The sequence below is a fragment of the Enhydra lutris genome, unplaced genomic scaffold, assembly GCF_002288905.1.
Source record: "Enhydra lutris kenyoni isolate GAN:26980312 unplaced genomic scaffold, ASM228890v2 scaffoldscaffold45, whole genome shotgun sequence".
Taxonomy (NCBI): Eukaryota; Metazoa; Chordata; class Mammalia; order Carnivora; family Mustelidae; genus Enhydra; species Enhydra lutris.
The window spans coordinates 4,259,222-4,275,575 of record NW_019154129.1 but is presented as its reverse complement, the minus strand read 5'-3'; the positions used below and the strand labels follow the sequence as shown (position 1 = coordinate 4,275,575).

The 16,354-nt window shown below is 41.6% G+C and overlaps 1 protein-coding gene across 4 annotated transcripts in view; it reads left to right on the top strand.

Moving 5' to 3' along the window:
- Positions 1 to 16,354, top strand: part of LOC111156098 (MKL1/myocardin like 2) — a 119,751-nt gene that overhangs the window by 53,519 nt on the left and 49,878 nt on the right. For all 4 annotated transcript variants that reach the window (XM_022516706.1, XM_022516707.1, XM_022516704.1 and 1 more), the window contains exons 2-4: positions 9,666 to 9,731; positions 11,760 to 11,815; positions 12,964 to 13,039. In XM_022516706.1, coding sequence (XP_022372414.1) covers positions 9,666 to 9,731; positions 11,760 to 11,815; positions 12,964 to 13,039 — 198 coding nt within the window. The remainder of the gene's footprint in view (positions 1 to 9,665; positions 9,732 to 11,759; positions 11,816 to 12,963; positions 13,040 to 16,354) is intronic.

The following is a 16,354-nucleotide window of genomic DNA, read 5'->3' as shown; positions in this document are numbered from 1 at the left end:
AAAAAAAAAAAAAAAAAAAAAAAAACTCTGTTATATACTGTAAGTATACTTACTTACACAAAATTAAAACATGTTTATTAAAGGTTCTATATTATGAGTGTTGTAGAAGGTGCTAGAATATAGAGCTATCATCTAGAAGGGGAAATAGAGGCCAAAACAACTCCAGCAAAACCTAGAATTTACCGTGACAGGGAATATAAAACGTGGCTGTTGCTATAGTTATCACACCACAGAAAGATGATGTCATCATTAGTGGTCCATGAAATTATGGTGGTGGAGGGCTAGCGAGAGATGAGCGAGAAATGGGAAATTTGATTATTGAGTTACTAGTTTCTTTTCTTTTCTTTTTTAAATTTATTTATTGGAGGGAGCGAGACGGAGATAGAGAGGACAGGAGGAGCAGGGCGAAACAGGCTACCCACTGAGCAGGGAGCCCGATGCGGCACTCAATCCCAGGACTCTAGGATCATGACCCGAGCCGAAGACATTCGCTTAACCAACTGAGCCACCCAGGCACCCAAGTTACTAATTTCTTAAAGTCTGTTTTTCTGCCTTTTTTTTTTATTTTGAGGTAAAATTGGTGTAACCTCAACTTAGCCATTTTAAACTAAACAATTCAGAAGCGTTCAGTATATTCACTGTGTTGCTCAAACACACCTCTAGTTCCAGAACATTTTCATCACCCCCAAAAAAACCCTGTGTAAGCAGTGCCTCCCATGCCCCCCCGTCCGTCCCCAGTTCCTGCTTGACACCCGTCTGAGCTCTGTCTCTGCATTTCCCAATTCTGGATATTTCACATACATGGAAGCATCTACTGTGTGGCCTTTGTGTCTGTGTCCTCCACGGAGGTTAATGTTCTCCAGGCTCATCCGTGTCATGGCAGGTGTCAAAGCCACATTCCTTTTTATGGCTGAATAACATTCCATCGTGCGGACAGGCCACAGCGTTTACCGTTCATTCATTGCAGACACTTGGACTCTTCCCCGCTCTGCGTGCGCACGCGTGTGTGTGAGTGTGTGAGGATGAGCCCCCGTTTTCCGTTCTTTCCAGTTCACCTAGAAGTGGAATTTCCAGACTGCGACTCTTCTTCTCTAAGACTTTGTATAATGAGCTTTAGGAAGAACTGCCAAATGTTCTAATTTTATATCTTGTGGTCTTTTCTCTGATCAAAATGATAAAGTTCAGAGCCAGTGAGTGACTTGCCAGTTTCCTGACTGACTTCTGTCCCCCAAGCTGTTGCCATTATTACTGGGAGCATTTCAGTAACAAACAACTGCGTTTCTCTTTCCAACTTGCTCTTCACAGTCGAACCTCCTTCTTCACTGGCCTCGAACTAACTTTTCCTTCATTCCTCTCACTTTCAGCAAGTTGCTCTCTTTCCTCCTCCTTTGAGAAAATAACAGCAGTCGTTGGGAAATCCCTGGACATCCCAGACCAAATCTAGATCCCCAGCCTTACCCAATCCTCTTTATCCTCCTGTTGTCCTAGAGGAAGTATCTCTTCATAAAAGCGGTCTTTGTGTTCCCCGGAATCCCTTCAGGTGACCTAAGGTGGTCTGGTCCTCTCCTGTACGTGCTCCTTCAAGTCATTCATTCCCGTCCTCCCCCTCCCCGTTCCTGTGTCTTGATCTCGGTCAGTTATAAACTGGCTCGGGTGTGTTCCAGCTCGAAATTCCACGCGGCTGACGCTTTTCGCCTTCTCTCCTACCCTTCAGAGCAACATCTTGAAAACATTGCTTCCAGTCACTTCATTCACACGCGTGCCCCTGCTTTATTCCGTAACCCCCTCCGGGCTGCCTTCCATCCGTCACTCCAAGCAGTAGCGCCTCCTGCGCTGAGACCGCGGTGGGTCATGACCCCCTGCTGGAAAAACGCTACACACGCTCTCCAGGCTCCTCCTCTTCATAGACCACTTCCTCCGCCCTCCTCTGCTGGATCTGCATCCCCTACCTGACCCACACGTGGGCTTGTCCTTGTTAACTTTCCTGGGAGCTGAGTCTCGGGCTGCTTTTGCCTTATCTTTTCTATATTTTCTACCTCGGCGAACACTCATGGCTTCAAATGCCACTGAAGTGACAACTTTCAAATTTCAGTCTCCTGCCAAGACTTCCCTTCTGAAATCTGGACCACAGAGCCAACTGTCACTTTGACCTCTCTGCCTCCGGTTCACACATGGCCAGGACTGAGCTCCCGAATGGCCATCTTGAGCTCTTCGTCTTGGTAAATGGTCTACTCAGGTGCTTCAGCCAGAAACCCAGGCGTCATCTTCCTTGTCTCTTCTTTCTGGAAACACAACATCCAGTCTCTTACCACGTACTGTTGATTTTAGTCTAAATATATCTTAAATCTGTCTGTTACATCTCTCAGCTGTGTTGAAGGGGGAAAAATGAGATGTCTTGTGCTTAAGGTTTCTACCCAGGAACATCAGAAAAATTCTACCAAGTTTATAAATAAATAGAAGGTTTGCAAGGGACAGCTTGAGCGGGGCTTCTGACAACCACCATAAATATCTCCCCATTCAGTCAAAAACCTGCCCCATCATGCTCACTCATGCTTTTGATATCTTTTGGTCCCTCGCTGCTGATTAATTATATCAAATTTCACCATTATTTTGGCACAATATTTGCCATTATTCTTGGGTGAGTAGAAGGGATCTTTGTTTTTGAATTTAAATCAAGTTACCTTAAAACATGATGATGTACATTGTGGGGGCAGGATGGACAGAAGGGCACTCCCTTACCTCATAAGTGGGAATATAGATTGCTCAAACCATTTGGATTGCAAAGTGCCCCTATCAGAAATTTAAATGCATGTTCCATTATCATACATTTTATGTATATAATCATCATCATCATGGGAAGGATACCCAAAATTAAATGAGGACAATCAGTGCAGCATTGTTGATAATAGCAAAAACTCTGAAAACTTCCATACATATGGTGATACATCCATATGTATACATGTACATTCATACAGCCAGTAAGAAGAATGAGCTAGATATTGTGGGGCTTTTTTTCAAACAAATCACCAACCTCCATGAATAGTATGATCCTACCCCGTGTATCTCCTTTGCATATTTTATAAGCTGTAATATTCACAAAATACCCTCTGGGGCCATAAAAGTTTCACAGTGGTTACCTTTGCGGAGAAGGCTGAGAGTTGTGGAACGGGATGGACTGACTTTTACTTTTCTTCTGAATGCCTTTTTTATGTGTGTGTGTGTCACTTTTATCTCAACAAATAAATAGAGAAAAATTCTCATAAAACGTGGATTTTTAATAGAGGTATTGGTGGTGTGGTGGTGTATTTCTGAGACCCAGGCCCAGAAGGAAACCTGTCAGCAAGTGGCTGTTACCCTCTGACTACAGAAACCCATCCACAGCAAAGAGCTATAAGCATGTGAATCTTTATGGAATTAAAATTTTTTTAGTCCTGCTGATGGTGGAGGAGGGCTGCGTGTATGGGGGCTGGGGTGTAGGCAGAAAATCTGTACTTCCCTCTCAGTTTTGCTATAAACCTAAAACTGGTTTAAGAAGTAATAATAAAGTCTTCAAAAACAACCTTACGTTTTTATATTTGAAAAAAAAGCAGTGGCTACTTTTACCAAGTTACCTGAACCAATAGTGGTCGCAGTAACGGTGTTAATCACCACCACCACCTCTTTAAACATCCGTTTTTAAGGAAAAGGAAAAGTGTATCAGTCTTTTGCTATCTGAATATAGATTTTTTCAAGACTTCAAATTTTTGGCCTTCCCTGGACTAAGCAGGTGTAGGTGTCAATTTCCCTGCTGAACCGCTGCTCTAATAAACCCCTGTGACCCGGACTGGATGGGGCCCTCAGACTTCATTGTCCTGTGATACTACGTGGGGGGGGCCCGTTACTCCCTCCCGTACCTGTTCAAAAGATAATATGATGGTAACATTGTCTTGTATTTATAGGATCAGGCCCCTGATTTAATGCAGTTTAAACAATACATAATCAATTTTTGCCAAATCCAATCACTTTATTCTCTTTACTCAAACATCTATTTGAAAAAAAATTAAATTTAAAAACAGAAACCGGGGCCCGTTTTTTTTACCTAGTACTGCCTTCAGAGTCAAGACAGAATCAATTCCAGAGTGTTCTTTGATTTTCCATCATTGCTGTCGCCCCTGGTTTCCCCAGCCTTCACTTGACTGCTCAAATCGTGGCCTTTTTTTTTAGCCGTCATGATTCTGTAGTCTTTTCTGCCCGATGTCCTGCAATTAAATAACATACATCGAGTCCTCTTAATTTTCAGACAGCTGCTCATCTCCCCTCCCCTTCTTAGCCTACCCTCCTTCATAACCCATAACTGAAACCAGCTATTTATAAAGAATTTCCAAGACCATGGCTGACTGCCACACCGCTTCCCAGAAAGGGTCATTTCTGCCTTGTTTTTGTAGTATACAGTCCTCAGATGTCCCTTTGCAAAGCTCGTGCCCAAAACTGTGCTTTGCTTTGGCTTGTTCAACTTGTTCTAAACTATCGTCTGTTATTAAAATGCTGCATAACGTGTTTTTTTTTTTCCCTTTAGAGTGAAAAATCACTTTAATTATGTCATATTAGAGAAACATTTCAAGTATCATACATATAGAAACAAAAGAGAAAGGACATATCACCATGGTTCAAAAAGCAGCTGAGAATCTTGAAGTGGGGTATAAGTATTATGTGAAAGACCTTATTGCATTTTAAGGTTTTTTTTCTGTAGGAAACTAATCCTGAAGTTTTGTTCTAAAGGCAGTTTGGTCCATTTAAGAAGTGGAGGAAAGGAACTAAAAGAAAGTACTCTTTAATATGTAAACTATTTGTGATGCTGAATTAGAGGGACATTTCCTCTTTAACATTAGATAATCTACCTTTCATTCTTTGGAATGGTGGTTAAAAATCAGATTTTTGCATTTCTTTTCTGGAAAGAGAACAAGTTGCAAACACTTCTGTTGATCAGTATTGTTTTTATCTGTTGTGGCAAAGAATAATGTGAAGTAGAATTTTCAAAATAAACTGAATTTTGGAACACTGAAAAAAATAAAATTTTTTTAAAAATTGTGTTTCTTCTTCTTTGTGGAAATATTGAAATGGAAAAATTCAATAATTGATGAAAAAAGGGTCTTTCTCTAAATGAAGTGGATATAAAGTAGTCCATGTCCATGGTCTCACACATCTTCAGTAATTTCAAAAGATGCTGGTTTGTGCATGAAGAGATTAGTCTCACCACTTCATGGTCATACCTTGTGTGGACCACATAAGGACATTCTTCCTTCTAGGAATTAAACTCATTGAGTTTAAACTTACGGACTTAATGGGCCCATGTGTTGGATTATTTCATTTCTACCTTTTTCAAAAGATAAAGACATTCTTTGAAAATGTTCCCATATGAGCAGTTGTAACGCGAATTCAATTTTACTCTATTATTACTATGTCCTTTGTTTCCTGAAAGGATGAGCCACTCACTATTTTGAACTATTTTTTCTCCCTCAGAATTCTCTAGATTTACACATTTTCTTATCCTGAATGTAGTATTTGCAAAGTGGCCATGGAGAACCCTCGATTTTAGTCAGTTTCCTAATAGGGTGGAGGCCGTGGATGAGGTACTGGGATGGAGTTGCCCAGTAGCTCAGTTGATCAGCTCACATCAGCGCCAGGAAGAATGCTGTCAGGTTCGGTTTTCAGACACGAGGCCATTGCCCGGGACGCTGGTTTCTCAGGCAGCTGTACGACCACCTGCCGCCACCACAGGAAAGCACGCCTGGACCAGCGTCTGGGCTTGCGTTTGTGGCCACAGAAATGCAGTCTTATCGACACGTGCAGAGTGTGTCAGGTTTTCCAGAGACCAGCCGGCATGACAGTTTCCTCCTTTGTCTTAAGAATGACAACTGTGCAGCAGGCCCGGCGGTGGTCAGCATTGTGGGCCTTCCCTGTCTCCATGGGGACATGAGTCTGTCGCCTGCCGGGGGCCAGGAAGATGGTCTCCGGGCTCAGTTCATAAAGGCCCCCGATAACCCCGAGAAAGCGTCTTGATCCCACAACCGCAGATGGCTCCCTGATCATTAACAGAGTCAAGTCGTCCATCTTGAGGGCCCCACACCCCTTCGCTGTCCGGGTTGAACACCGCTGCTTTCTCCCAGCTCCAGTGGTTGGAGGACAGTCACGCAGCCTTGTCTTTCCTAGCCTGGACATTCTGCCTTCGGGGTGCAGATGTTGCTTGTCACTTCTTAAACGTAAACTCGTGTGCTGGTTTGATGAGTGGCAAGTCCTAAAAGGCAGGTTGATCTTTCCCAGAACTGTGAGTCTGCCCCTGTAGGTACTTTTTATAACCAGTAGTTATTCTCAGGGGAACTTCGATCAGGTTGTGATCGATCAGGTTTTCTTTTCTATGGGCCAATACGGTAATTGTGTTTTTAACACTGACCCAAAGTGGCAGTGTACCCGAGTCTCTCTGCAGGGCCTGGTGCCCGACACTCAGTATCACGTGTCCCGCGTGCCCACCTCGTGCTGCAGTGAACACTAATCAGCCTGAGTCATCAGTCTTAACAGCCTGGCTAGCTACTTGTACCTCTGCCTCCTCATCCATTCCTGGTCATGCTGACGGCTTTGCTTTAAAGCACACCTTCCATTCTTAGCTGCTGCTCCTGCTGCTCTCGGCCACGCGTCGCAGATGTGCACCTTGCAGCCAGTAGCAGACCCCGAGTGGGTGGGCCCTAGCCCGAGAACGTGCCTGCGGGGGGCTGCCTGCCGCCCCAGCTGCAATGTGATGATTGTGCATCTTGGGAAAATTCAGTAGGCAATGGGAAGAGAATTGATTTGGGCAGCGTATTCTCCTACCTTCCAGCAATGTGACATAGGAAGCTTGTTTTGCCACATAGGAAACCGGATGGAAGACACAAGTGGTCCGCGTTTGGTGTTGGTTTGACTTGAACATTGGTGACATGCCTTCACTTTGAGTGTTACCCTCGCGGTAGCACATGCCCTTGCATGTCAGCATGAGAACGTGGTTTCTAGTCCAAGGTGCTCTAGCTGCCGGCGCTGCCATCACCGTGCATGAGTGCGGCTGCCCGGTGTGCGGTCAGGAGACACTTCCAGGCCGATGGGCTGTTGTCATCACTGTTGGTTTGCACATGAAGTTGTCACCAACCTATCCGTCCTTCCGAGATGCCATTCACCCTAAAAATATGTATTGTGTTTGATACATTTGTCTCAAGTATGGTGCTTCGTTTGCTTGTTTTAAACCAAAGAAGGGGGCTGGTGATGTTTGCGTTACCCTTTCTGTTTTACACCTTTCTTTGAGGACTCCCTTGTGAGAAAGGAAGGCTACTCCTGCTAGAGATGCGTCAGCAGACATGGACCGCCGGGTTCCAGAAGTGTCAGCCTTTGAACTGGACATTGTTCTCACCCTTTTCTCCTCTCAGTATTCCTCTTGTTGGGATTCTTTTTTTTTTTTTTTTTTAAGATTTTATTTATTTATTTGACAGATCTCAAGTAGGCGAAGAGGATGAGGGGAGGGGGGAAGCGGGGCTCGATCCCAGGACCATTTATCATGACCTGAGCCAAAGGCAGAGGCTTTAACCCACTGAGCCACCCAGGCACCCCCTCTTGCTGGGATTCTTGAGTGTGACCGTCTCAAAATAAGACAAGCATTAGTTTTAGCATTCGCAGAAGAAGAACGTTAGAGTGTGCAGGCATCTGGGTGCTATGCTATGCTCGGGTCATCTCTTTGGGCTTCTTTTTGTTCCTGGTAAAGTACTGCGACGGGAACATACTATCCTCAGTAAACTATAAGTTACCAGAGAAAAGATCTTTGTGTTAGAGCATAATTGATTCAAAGTAGCACACACCATTTTAGTCTGAGAAGCATGTACATATATTTTTTTGACCCATTAAATTTTTCTTTTGCTTCACGTAATAGAATCTTGGGTCAGTTGCTTCGATTCTAAATGGGACGTCACTGACCCTTTGTGATCCTATGGCCCCCAGAAGCAGCAAAACAATTTTTTTTTTCAGTATTTAATAAAGGATGACATTCATATCTAACAATGAATAAGGAAATGTGCTTAAAAGCCATTTTACAGTCTGGACTGTTTTGGAAGTCTGTCTAGGCTTGTGCTCTGGAGTCGGCACAAGGGCGAGCCAAAAGCAAGGATATGAGGGCTGTGGGCCCCGCATCTTTAGCTGTTGGGGTTTATTGGAAGTAGGAGCCATTGTGTTCATTGCATTTGAGCCTGGGTACAAGACTGGTCTGAGCTAGCCTCTTGTTGCAGCCGTCACCCCCTCGCTAGAACATTCTCTCTCTTTCTTCAAGAAATACGTTAAGGTAATTTTTTTTTTTTTTTTTTTTAAGCATCATGACAACCCTTACTCAGACCCTTAATGAAGCTCACCTTGGTTTTCATCGAGATGAAACCATAAAAATCAAAATAGAAACTTAAAATTGAATGTAAGGTAAACCAAGGAAAGTAATTTTCAGAGTTACTTCATGTATTCTTCTTGTGTGAAATTGGCTCGTTTTCCAGATTTAAAGAAAAAAAAATAGATGCTAGGAAAGGAAGCTGCTTGAGAAATCAAGGGGGAAAATTATTTTTATTAGATTTGGCAAAATGGATTTTTAAATTTTGTGATGTATTCTTCATTCCCTACAAGTTCTTTTTTTTTTTTTTTTTAAAGATTCTATTTATTTGACAGACAGAGATCACAAGTAGGCAGAGAGAGAGGAAGAAGCAGGCTCCCCACCGAGCAGAGAGCCCGACGCGGGGCTCGATCCCAGGACCCCGAGATCACGACTCGAGCTGAAGGCAGCGGCCCAACCCGCTGAGCCACCCAGGCGCCCCAATTCCCTACAAGTTCTAATGATTCATTTATTCTTTCTTCATTAAAATGATATCAATTGATTTCAGCTTTTTGGGAACTTGTAGAATGAGACATGGTGTTATGTTTGTGCAAAGATTATTAAACTTTAAGTTCTTTTTTTTTTTTTTTAAGATTTTATTTATTTATTTGACAGAGAGAGATCACAAGTAGATGGAGAGGCAGGCAGAGAGAGAGAGAGGGAAGCAGGATCTCTGCCGAGCAGAGAACCCGATGCAGGACTCGATCCCAGGACCCTGAGATCATGACCTGAGCCGAAGGCAGCGGCTTAACCCACTGAGCCACCCAGGTGCCCCATAAACTTTAAGTTCTTAATGTAGAAATTTTCCTTTGGCTCATTAGTAATATCTCACAGGTCTAATTTTTATTACAAATTTGGTCTTCATTAGAGCTGTTTAAAACTCATTCCAGATGGCACAAGTCTCTCCAAATAAGTCAATGTTAAAATAAATTTTTGTTATTAACTTACTTAAAAAAAAATTAATGTAAAGGAATCCCACATTTCTGTTTCTACCAATTAGACTATTTTATTAGGAAGTCTTAATATATAGACCAACCACTTTGGTTTATTGGTTTATTTGGTTTATTGGCTGAGTACGTTGTGATTGCAAACAGGTAGAAACTACACATCAATTTTCTATCAGTCCGACGGTGCCAGGTGGTATCCTTACTCAGTTAGGAATAGAAGGTGTTTAATAAAGCTTAGTTGTATCCCCCCTGGGGCTTGGCGAGTTGGATCCCATCCTTGCTCATAAACTCCAATGGTGATTCTTTCCTTTTCACAGTGCTCCAGCTGAGGCTGCAGCAGAGGAGGACAAGGGAGCAACTGGTGGACCAGGGCATCATGCCACGTAAGATTTCAGCGCCGCTATCACCTCCAGGGTGACGTAGCACAATGCACGTGCCCAAGGAGAACCTGGAGCACACTCTGCTTTGGGCTGTGTCCATTGGGTCCAAATACAATTACCGCACACACCGAGAAGGAAAACCAGGCATCGGCAGTGCCAGCCTAAGAGAGTCATCTCAAATACATTCTGAAAGCCAGATGCAGCTTAAAAGATGGACCTGAATTCTGTATTACATAAAGAAAACTGGGAAACCGGGTTAAGATCAGGTCTTACTTCATGCATGAACATTTGTTTTAGTTTTGAAATAATTGAAGTCATCTCTCCATAATAGGTCTGCTGTTACTTAGACTTGCAAGAGTCGGATGATAAAATTAATTCAAAAACCTTGTTCTACTTTAATTCAAAATAATTACCTTTGATACAATATAGTGTATCGTCTGGAATGAAGGGCATCTCAGTTATAGGACTGATAAGCATTCTACTTATAATTAATACACCCTTTCTTGCCCACATACACCTAACTTCCAAATATCTTGATGCCTCCTTCCTTCATTTTTAAAAGTTGATTAATTTTAAGAGTATTTGCCCATTGTCTTCTTACCTTTACTAAGTTGGGAGGTGATTTTATATTCTAGAGGGGAAGACTGGTTGCTTTGGTGTTAGGATTATTTATATGAGTGTTTATCTAAAAATTGATTTCTCTAAAAAGTAACTTACTTGGCTTTAAAAGACTAAAGAGAAGTTACAAACCATACTTATACTTCCCTGTTGTCTGACTCATTGATATTACCCCCCCCTTTTTTTTTTGGTTCCTAGAACAATTTTTCTCTGCAGTATATATATTTCCCAGTAAAAAAATTTTTTCTGGATTACTATTAATTATCTAAATATTTTAAATCTCATATTATGATAGACACAAAAGCTGGCTTGGTAATCTGCCAGACTTCTCTACCACTACATTCCTGATGATGAACCAGTCAGATAGTATCGAATTAGAATATTTAAGACTCTAGCTGGTCCCTAGTCAGACCTGTTTGGGCTGGGCCGCTGGGAATCTTTGCAGTGTCAAGTGCCAGAGCTGAAAATAATTCTGCCAAGAGCCGACGGGCCAGGTTTTGGAGGTGACAGCCCAAGTAAGCGTAGCCCAAATCCCATCCACATTCTCTGACTGCCTAGAGTTATAAGTAGACGTACACACAAAAGATTTTGCAAAGATAATTGATAGAAATCCTATAGTAAGTGATGTTTTAGCGAAACACTGCTTATCCTCATTCTGGGATTCTGGAATATTTAAAGTACTAATAGTTAACATGTTAAAGAAACACTATGTCTTTAGAGTAAGCTGTATTGTTATACAATAGAAAAAGCACGAAACTTTCTCATTCACAATTCTAGATTTAAGTTCTACTTTGACCACAATCTAGTTGTATGACTTCAAGCAGTCCTTGAACCGCTTTGAGCCTTTTATCTGTCCTGGGGCTCATACCTGCCTTGCAAAGTCACTGTCATGGCCAACAGCGTGTACCTGTGATGGACCACAGTGCATCGGCTGGGAGCGCATGCAGTCACAGTACAGGTGGCTCAGCTCTGCTAGAGGGAAGTGCAGAGTGCCCTCGGGTTCAAGATTAGATCACCCGTAGGCTGCATATCCTAAGGACATTCGAGCTTCTTCCAGCATCTTATAGGATCACTAAGAGCAAAGACCTGTCAAGGAATCACCACACAGTTCCCTTGGTGATGGTGATTTGGCCCAACTGTTGGTTGGAACCATCTGACCTGGCATTTGCATTGTCATGGTTTATACAACTCTATTTTACTGTTCACTTGTTTTATTTGTGAAGACACAGTTTTCATTCTGAAACATTTAAGTTTCCAATTTCGCACATCTCCTAAAGGAACTAGTAATAAACGGAACCGTAGATACAAACTAATAAGATGAGGAGGGAACATCAACATAATGTACCCTAACGTTTGACTGAAATATTAACGCCTCTGTCTCTGCTCCCGAAATGATTCCTGTTCTTCTCACAGCTTTGAAGAGCCCAGCTGCATTCCATGAGCAGATAAAAAGCTTGGAACGAGCCAGAGTAAGAAATTCCAGTTTCAAACGTTCTCCTTCTCGGCTTCTCTCTTTTATTTTAAAGTACCTGTGGGCAAGTAGCAGTCTTAACTTATAAGTATTGTCAATAGAGAAAATGCAGTGTATTTTCAGGACCCGTGGCGTGCAGAGTAATATATTCTCAGGTAGTTTTATCTTGGGAGTTTGTAGAAAATGCATGACGTTCAAATTTTGTTCTTTTAAGACTTGTAACTAGTTTTGTACATAAAGGACAAAGCACACCTCGCTTTGTTGCTTTCAGGGCATACCAACAGTTTTTAGAATTATGATGGAGTAGTTTTGCCATTTGCAACCCCGGCAGACCAACAGCCCGGTCTTGTCCTGACTCCCCATCTTTAGGTAGTTTCTTGACCGGGTCTGTGGTAGCTGTACCTTTGAAGGGCAGGAGGATTTGCTGAATAAAAAAATGTAGCTAGGTTCAGCCCTGTTTTACTCTTTGAGAGGTCTCTGTCCTATTTGCACATTGATTTCATGTTTATTATTTTTCTCTAAAACGACCCTTGTGCACATTCGTTCTTTTTCCTTTAGGCAAAACTTCTGTCATGCAATACAAAAATAAGCATGTTCCAAAAATTCCATAGGAATTTTCCCAGAACTCAATGATAATCTCTTAGCATCTTATAAAACAGAAAACCCATTTGAAAGCCTTATTGTTCAAGTTGAGAACTGTTCTGAATAAGAAAATATCATCAAGGATATGAATTTACCAACAAACATACATTAGGATTTTAAAGAAATTTGTAATTTAGGTGGATTTTTCTGTGTCCTGAAGTGTAGATGTTTAGCTATTTAAATGATCAAAATCTGATGTCTGTTCAAATTATAAGCTTTTGCCTTCTCCAGGTTTTAAAATAAAAGTCTGTAGAGTGCTTACTTTATGCCAGCGTGCACTTCAAATCCCTGTACAGTTTTGAAGGCTGCAATTTAAATTATGTATTGGATAATAGCTTTTCAAAGTACTAATTTCTACTCTTTACTTCCCAAAATCATGACCAAAGAGTGTACAATTTATTTAAATGGAGTACCTTGAGAGAAAAATGTACAACCACAATAAGTCATAAACAATTTATGGTAAGACTTTCTCTCTCTCTCCCTCTCTCTCCCTTTTTTTTAAAGACTGAAAACTTTTTGAAGCATAAGATTCGGAGCCGACCAGATCGTTCTGAACTTGTCAGGATGCACATTTTAGAAGGTAAAATTTTTATTTCTGCTTGTTTTGCTGCATTTTCTCAAGAAAAGAAATGAGAATTCCACCACTGCTGTTTTTGTTTTTTTTTTTTTTCACTTTAATAACTCTTCACCCAACAGACTGGCATCCTCCAAATTGGATAGCAACATGAAGACCCAAAGCTAAAATCTTATGTTAGATACGTGGGGAAGGGGCATTTGAATCTCCAAATAACCAATTTGTGGACTCTTCCCCCGCCAGCTGGTGTCATAGATATCTCTACCATCTGTTCTGGAAAACATTTTTGGTCCAGAGGATTTCTTCATCAGTGTGGAACATATGTCCATTAAGTCAGTGGCCACGAGTCAAACCCCAAATTTTCAGCTACTAGACCCTGTTATATACCTGTACAGTGCCCACACCTAACGTCTTATGTTTGTTGCTACTTACCCACAACAATCCCTCTCAATCTGACTGTTAACATAAACACCCTCCACTCAGCCCCCAGGTTTTCTCTCTGGTCTGGCTTCATCACCTGTGAAGTGATGGCAGGGACAGTTCTGTTCCATCTCTGGTGAGACATGTGGCTCAGGCCAGGATATTTTTCTCTCTAAGACCATATTTGAAAGCTGGTTTCCCCACTATAAGTTCCCCAGCTACATTTTCTTTTGTTGTTTTGCTTCTCTGATTTATTGCTCAAGACCAGAAGCTTGACCCTGTGAGACTAGAGTGTGTTCAACCCTGAGATGATACAGAAAGAATCTGAAAATTTCTCAAAAGATTGAGAGACAGTTCTCAAGTAGAAGGACTATTATATTTGTTCTTCTGGCCTAATGATAGAGTCAATATTAAAATCACATCGGTATTACAAAGTAAAGTATTATATCGTGGCTCAACATAAGAAGTAGGATCCTAAAGGTCAGACATGTCCAAAAACCTTCTGGAAGCACTAAGGTTGCCCTCATTTGCGGTGGTGGTTCCTTGGCTGGTGAGCTAGACACCAGAGACCCAATAAATGAGCCAGATGGATGCCTGCCTGCATGAAGCTGACATTCTGATGGCACAGACAGATGACAAGCAGGCAAAACAAATGAATCACAGATTGTCAAAAGTGCTCGATAGGTAAGAGTTGGGCTGCTATGATAGGGACTAGGCACAGGCTGACACCACAGTAAGGACATTGTAAAAAAATTGCAAGATCAAGTTGAGATCTATAGCCCGAAGTAGGGTCTCTTCTACTCCAGAGAATCTGTGATTATGGGACAGTCTTTCTATCTGGGGTGGGAGGTGAGAGGTCTTTGCCTTTCACTACTTTCGGTTATGTTCTCAGCAGTCCGTTGGACTAAGAGCCTTTCCAGAACGGCAGTGATAGGGTCCGAACAGCTACCTGCTATCAGGGATAAATGAATCTCTAAGAGGCAAATGTATCAGTAAGTTAACTGGACAAGTGTCTCCTTCTGTGCCTACTTGACCTATAAAGGACATTTTTTGAAGGAACAATGCTGTCTGTTTCAACTTGCCTTCTCTAACTGTAACTGGCTTTATTAATACCATTAAAACCAAGGCAAATACAGTTAACTATCCAAAGGAATCATATTTGCTTTTTTAAAAAAAAGGTAACTCAACATTTAAAAACCTAATCGTGTATATGAATGAACCGTAAGTGATGTTTTTAGGACATCTGTTCTCAAGTTGGGATTTTTGAAGTAAGAAAGAATTTATCATCAGTAATTTAAAAGATAACTTCCAACCACCCCTCAACTTATTTTAACATTATCCCAATTTTGATCGAATTGGATGCTTGGCAGGCAAAAGTCTAAATTATTTTTCTGAAGTTCAGCTAAAATCCAACCTCAGCACTGGGAGATGAGGAGATGATAAGACCAAGAACAGAAACATAAAAAATACCAGCCTCTCATTTTTTGCTTTTCCAGACATATTGCTGATATCACTTGGTTGTGTTGATGGGAAAGAGGAAAAAGACTGTCCTACCTAGATGTTAACAAAGCATTTAAACATCAACCTGAGAGTGATCTGCGCGATCATCGTCTTTCTGGCATAAACCACAGCTGTCATACATACATCATCTACAGTTTCCATTTAGGGTGGAAAAAACAACATAAAGACACTTGAAAAGCAATCTGAGTTGAAAATCCTAGATTTTGTCATTTTCCCCCAAGCAGTGTAGTTGTTAAATTGCCCTAATTTTTTTAAGATTTTATTTATTTATTCGACAGAGATGACCAGAAGTCAGGCAGGTGGGGGGGGGGGGCAGGCTTCCCGCTGATCAGAGAGGCCAATGCGGGGCTCGATCCCAGGACTCTGAGATCATGACCTGAGCCAAAGGCAGAGGCTTAACCCACTGAGCCACCCAGGTGCCCCAAATTGCCCTAATTTGATACCAGTTTATTTTTTTAATGACTCACCTTTATCAAATCATCCCAAAGTATTTAAATTAGGTTCCCAAGAAATAATTTTATTTTCAAAGCTTATTATTTTCCTATAACATTTAATTCAACTATGTATTGACATCAGATAGGAACTGTTTTGTGGACAATCAAGGTTGACTTTCGGTAAGCGTATAACTCAACTGGTGGAAAGAAAAGTGCTCAGCTGTGCTGGAGAGTAGTCTATAGGCCATGGGCTTTTGGCGAGCTTTGGGCTTCAGCCGGGATATTTTATCTGCCAAAAAAAAACTGAGATTACTTATGGGGAATCTCATTCAAAGACCTACTATATACGAGACAAATAACGGTCAACTCAGAATTTTGGGTTAAACACCTCACCATTTTTTTTTTATCAGTTATAAACATTTTTAAGAACAATGTTATAAAATGTTAATGAGAGGTACCAGAAATGCAAGTCACTGACAGAATTACCCAAATGAATGAGTTACGATACTTACGTTAGTTTTGCCTCTGTTGTACAACCCATCCATTTGTAAGTAGATGAGTTGAGGCTTCTTTATGACCAGTAGTTACCCTGTAATTAGATATTTCAGAGTTACATATTCCGAACTAAACCCAGATTCTTAATTATGATGACCGACTCTGAGACACATAGGGATCAGTCTGAGAATACGATCTGTTTGTAGCTCTTCCCATTAACTCCTGCAGAAAAGCTTATAACCTAAGTAAGATCCAGTGGCCCCCGTTTCTAGGCACTGGCTTTGCAGTGCAGCCAAATCTAAAACTGTACTTCTTGAGCCGCGGACCACATCTCCCTTGTCCATCCTCCATATCTCCAGCACCTGATAAATGTGAGTGTGGCCCTCCTGCCAGAAATGAACAGTAGCAGTACCCCGGTTCTGGGCTTCAGTCCATGTTAATTTGAGTCTGA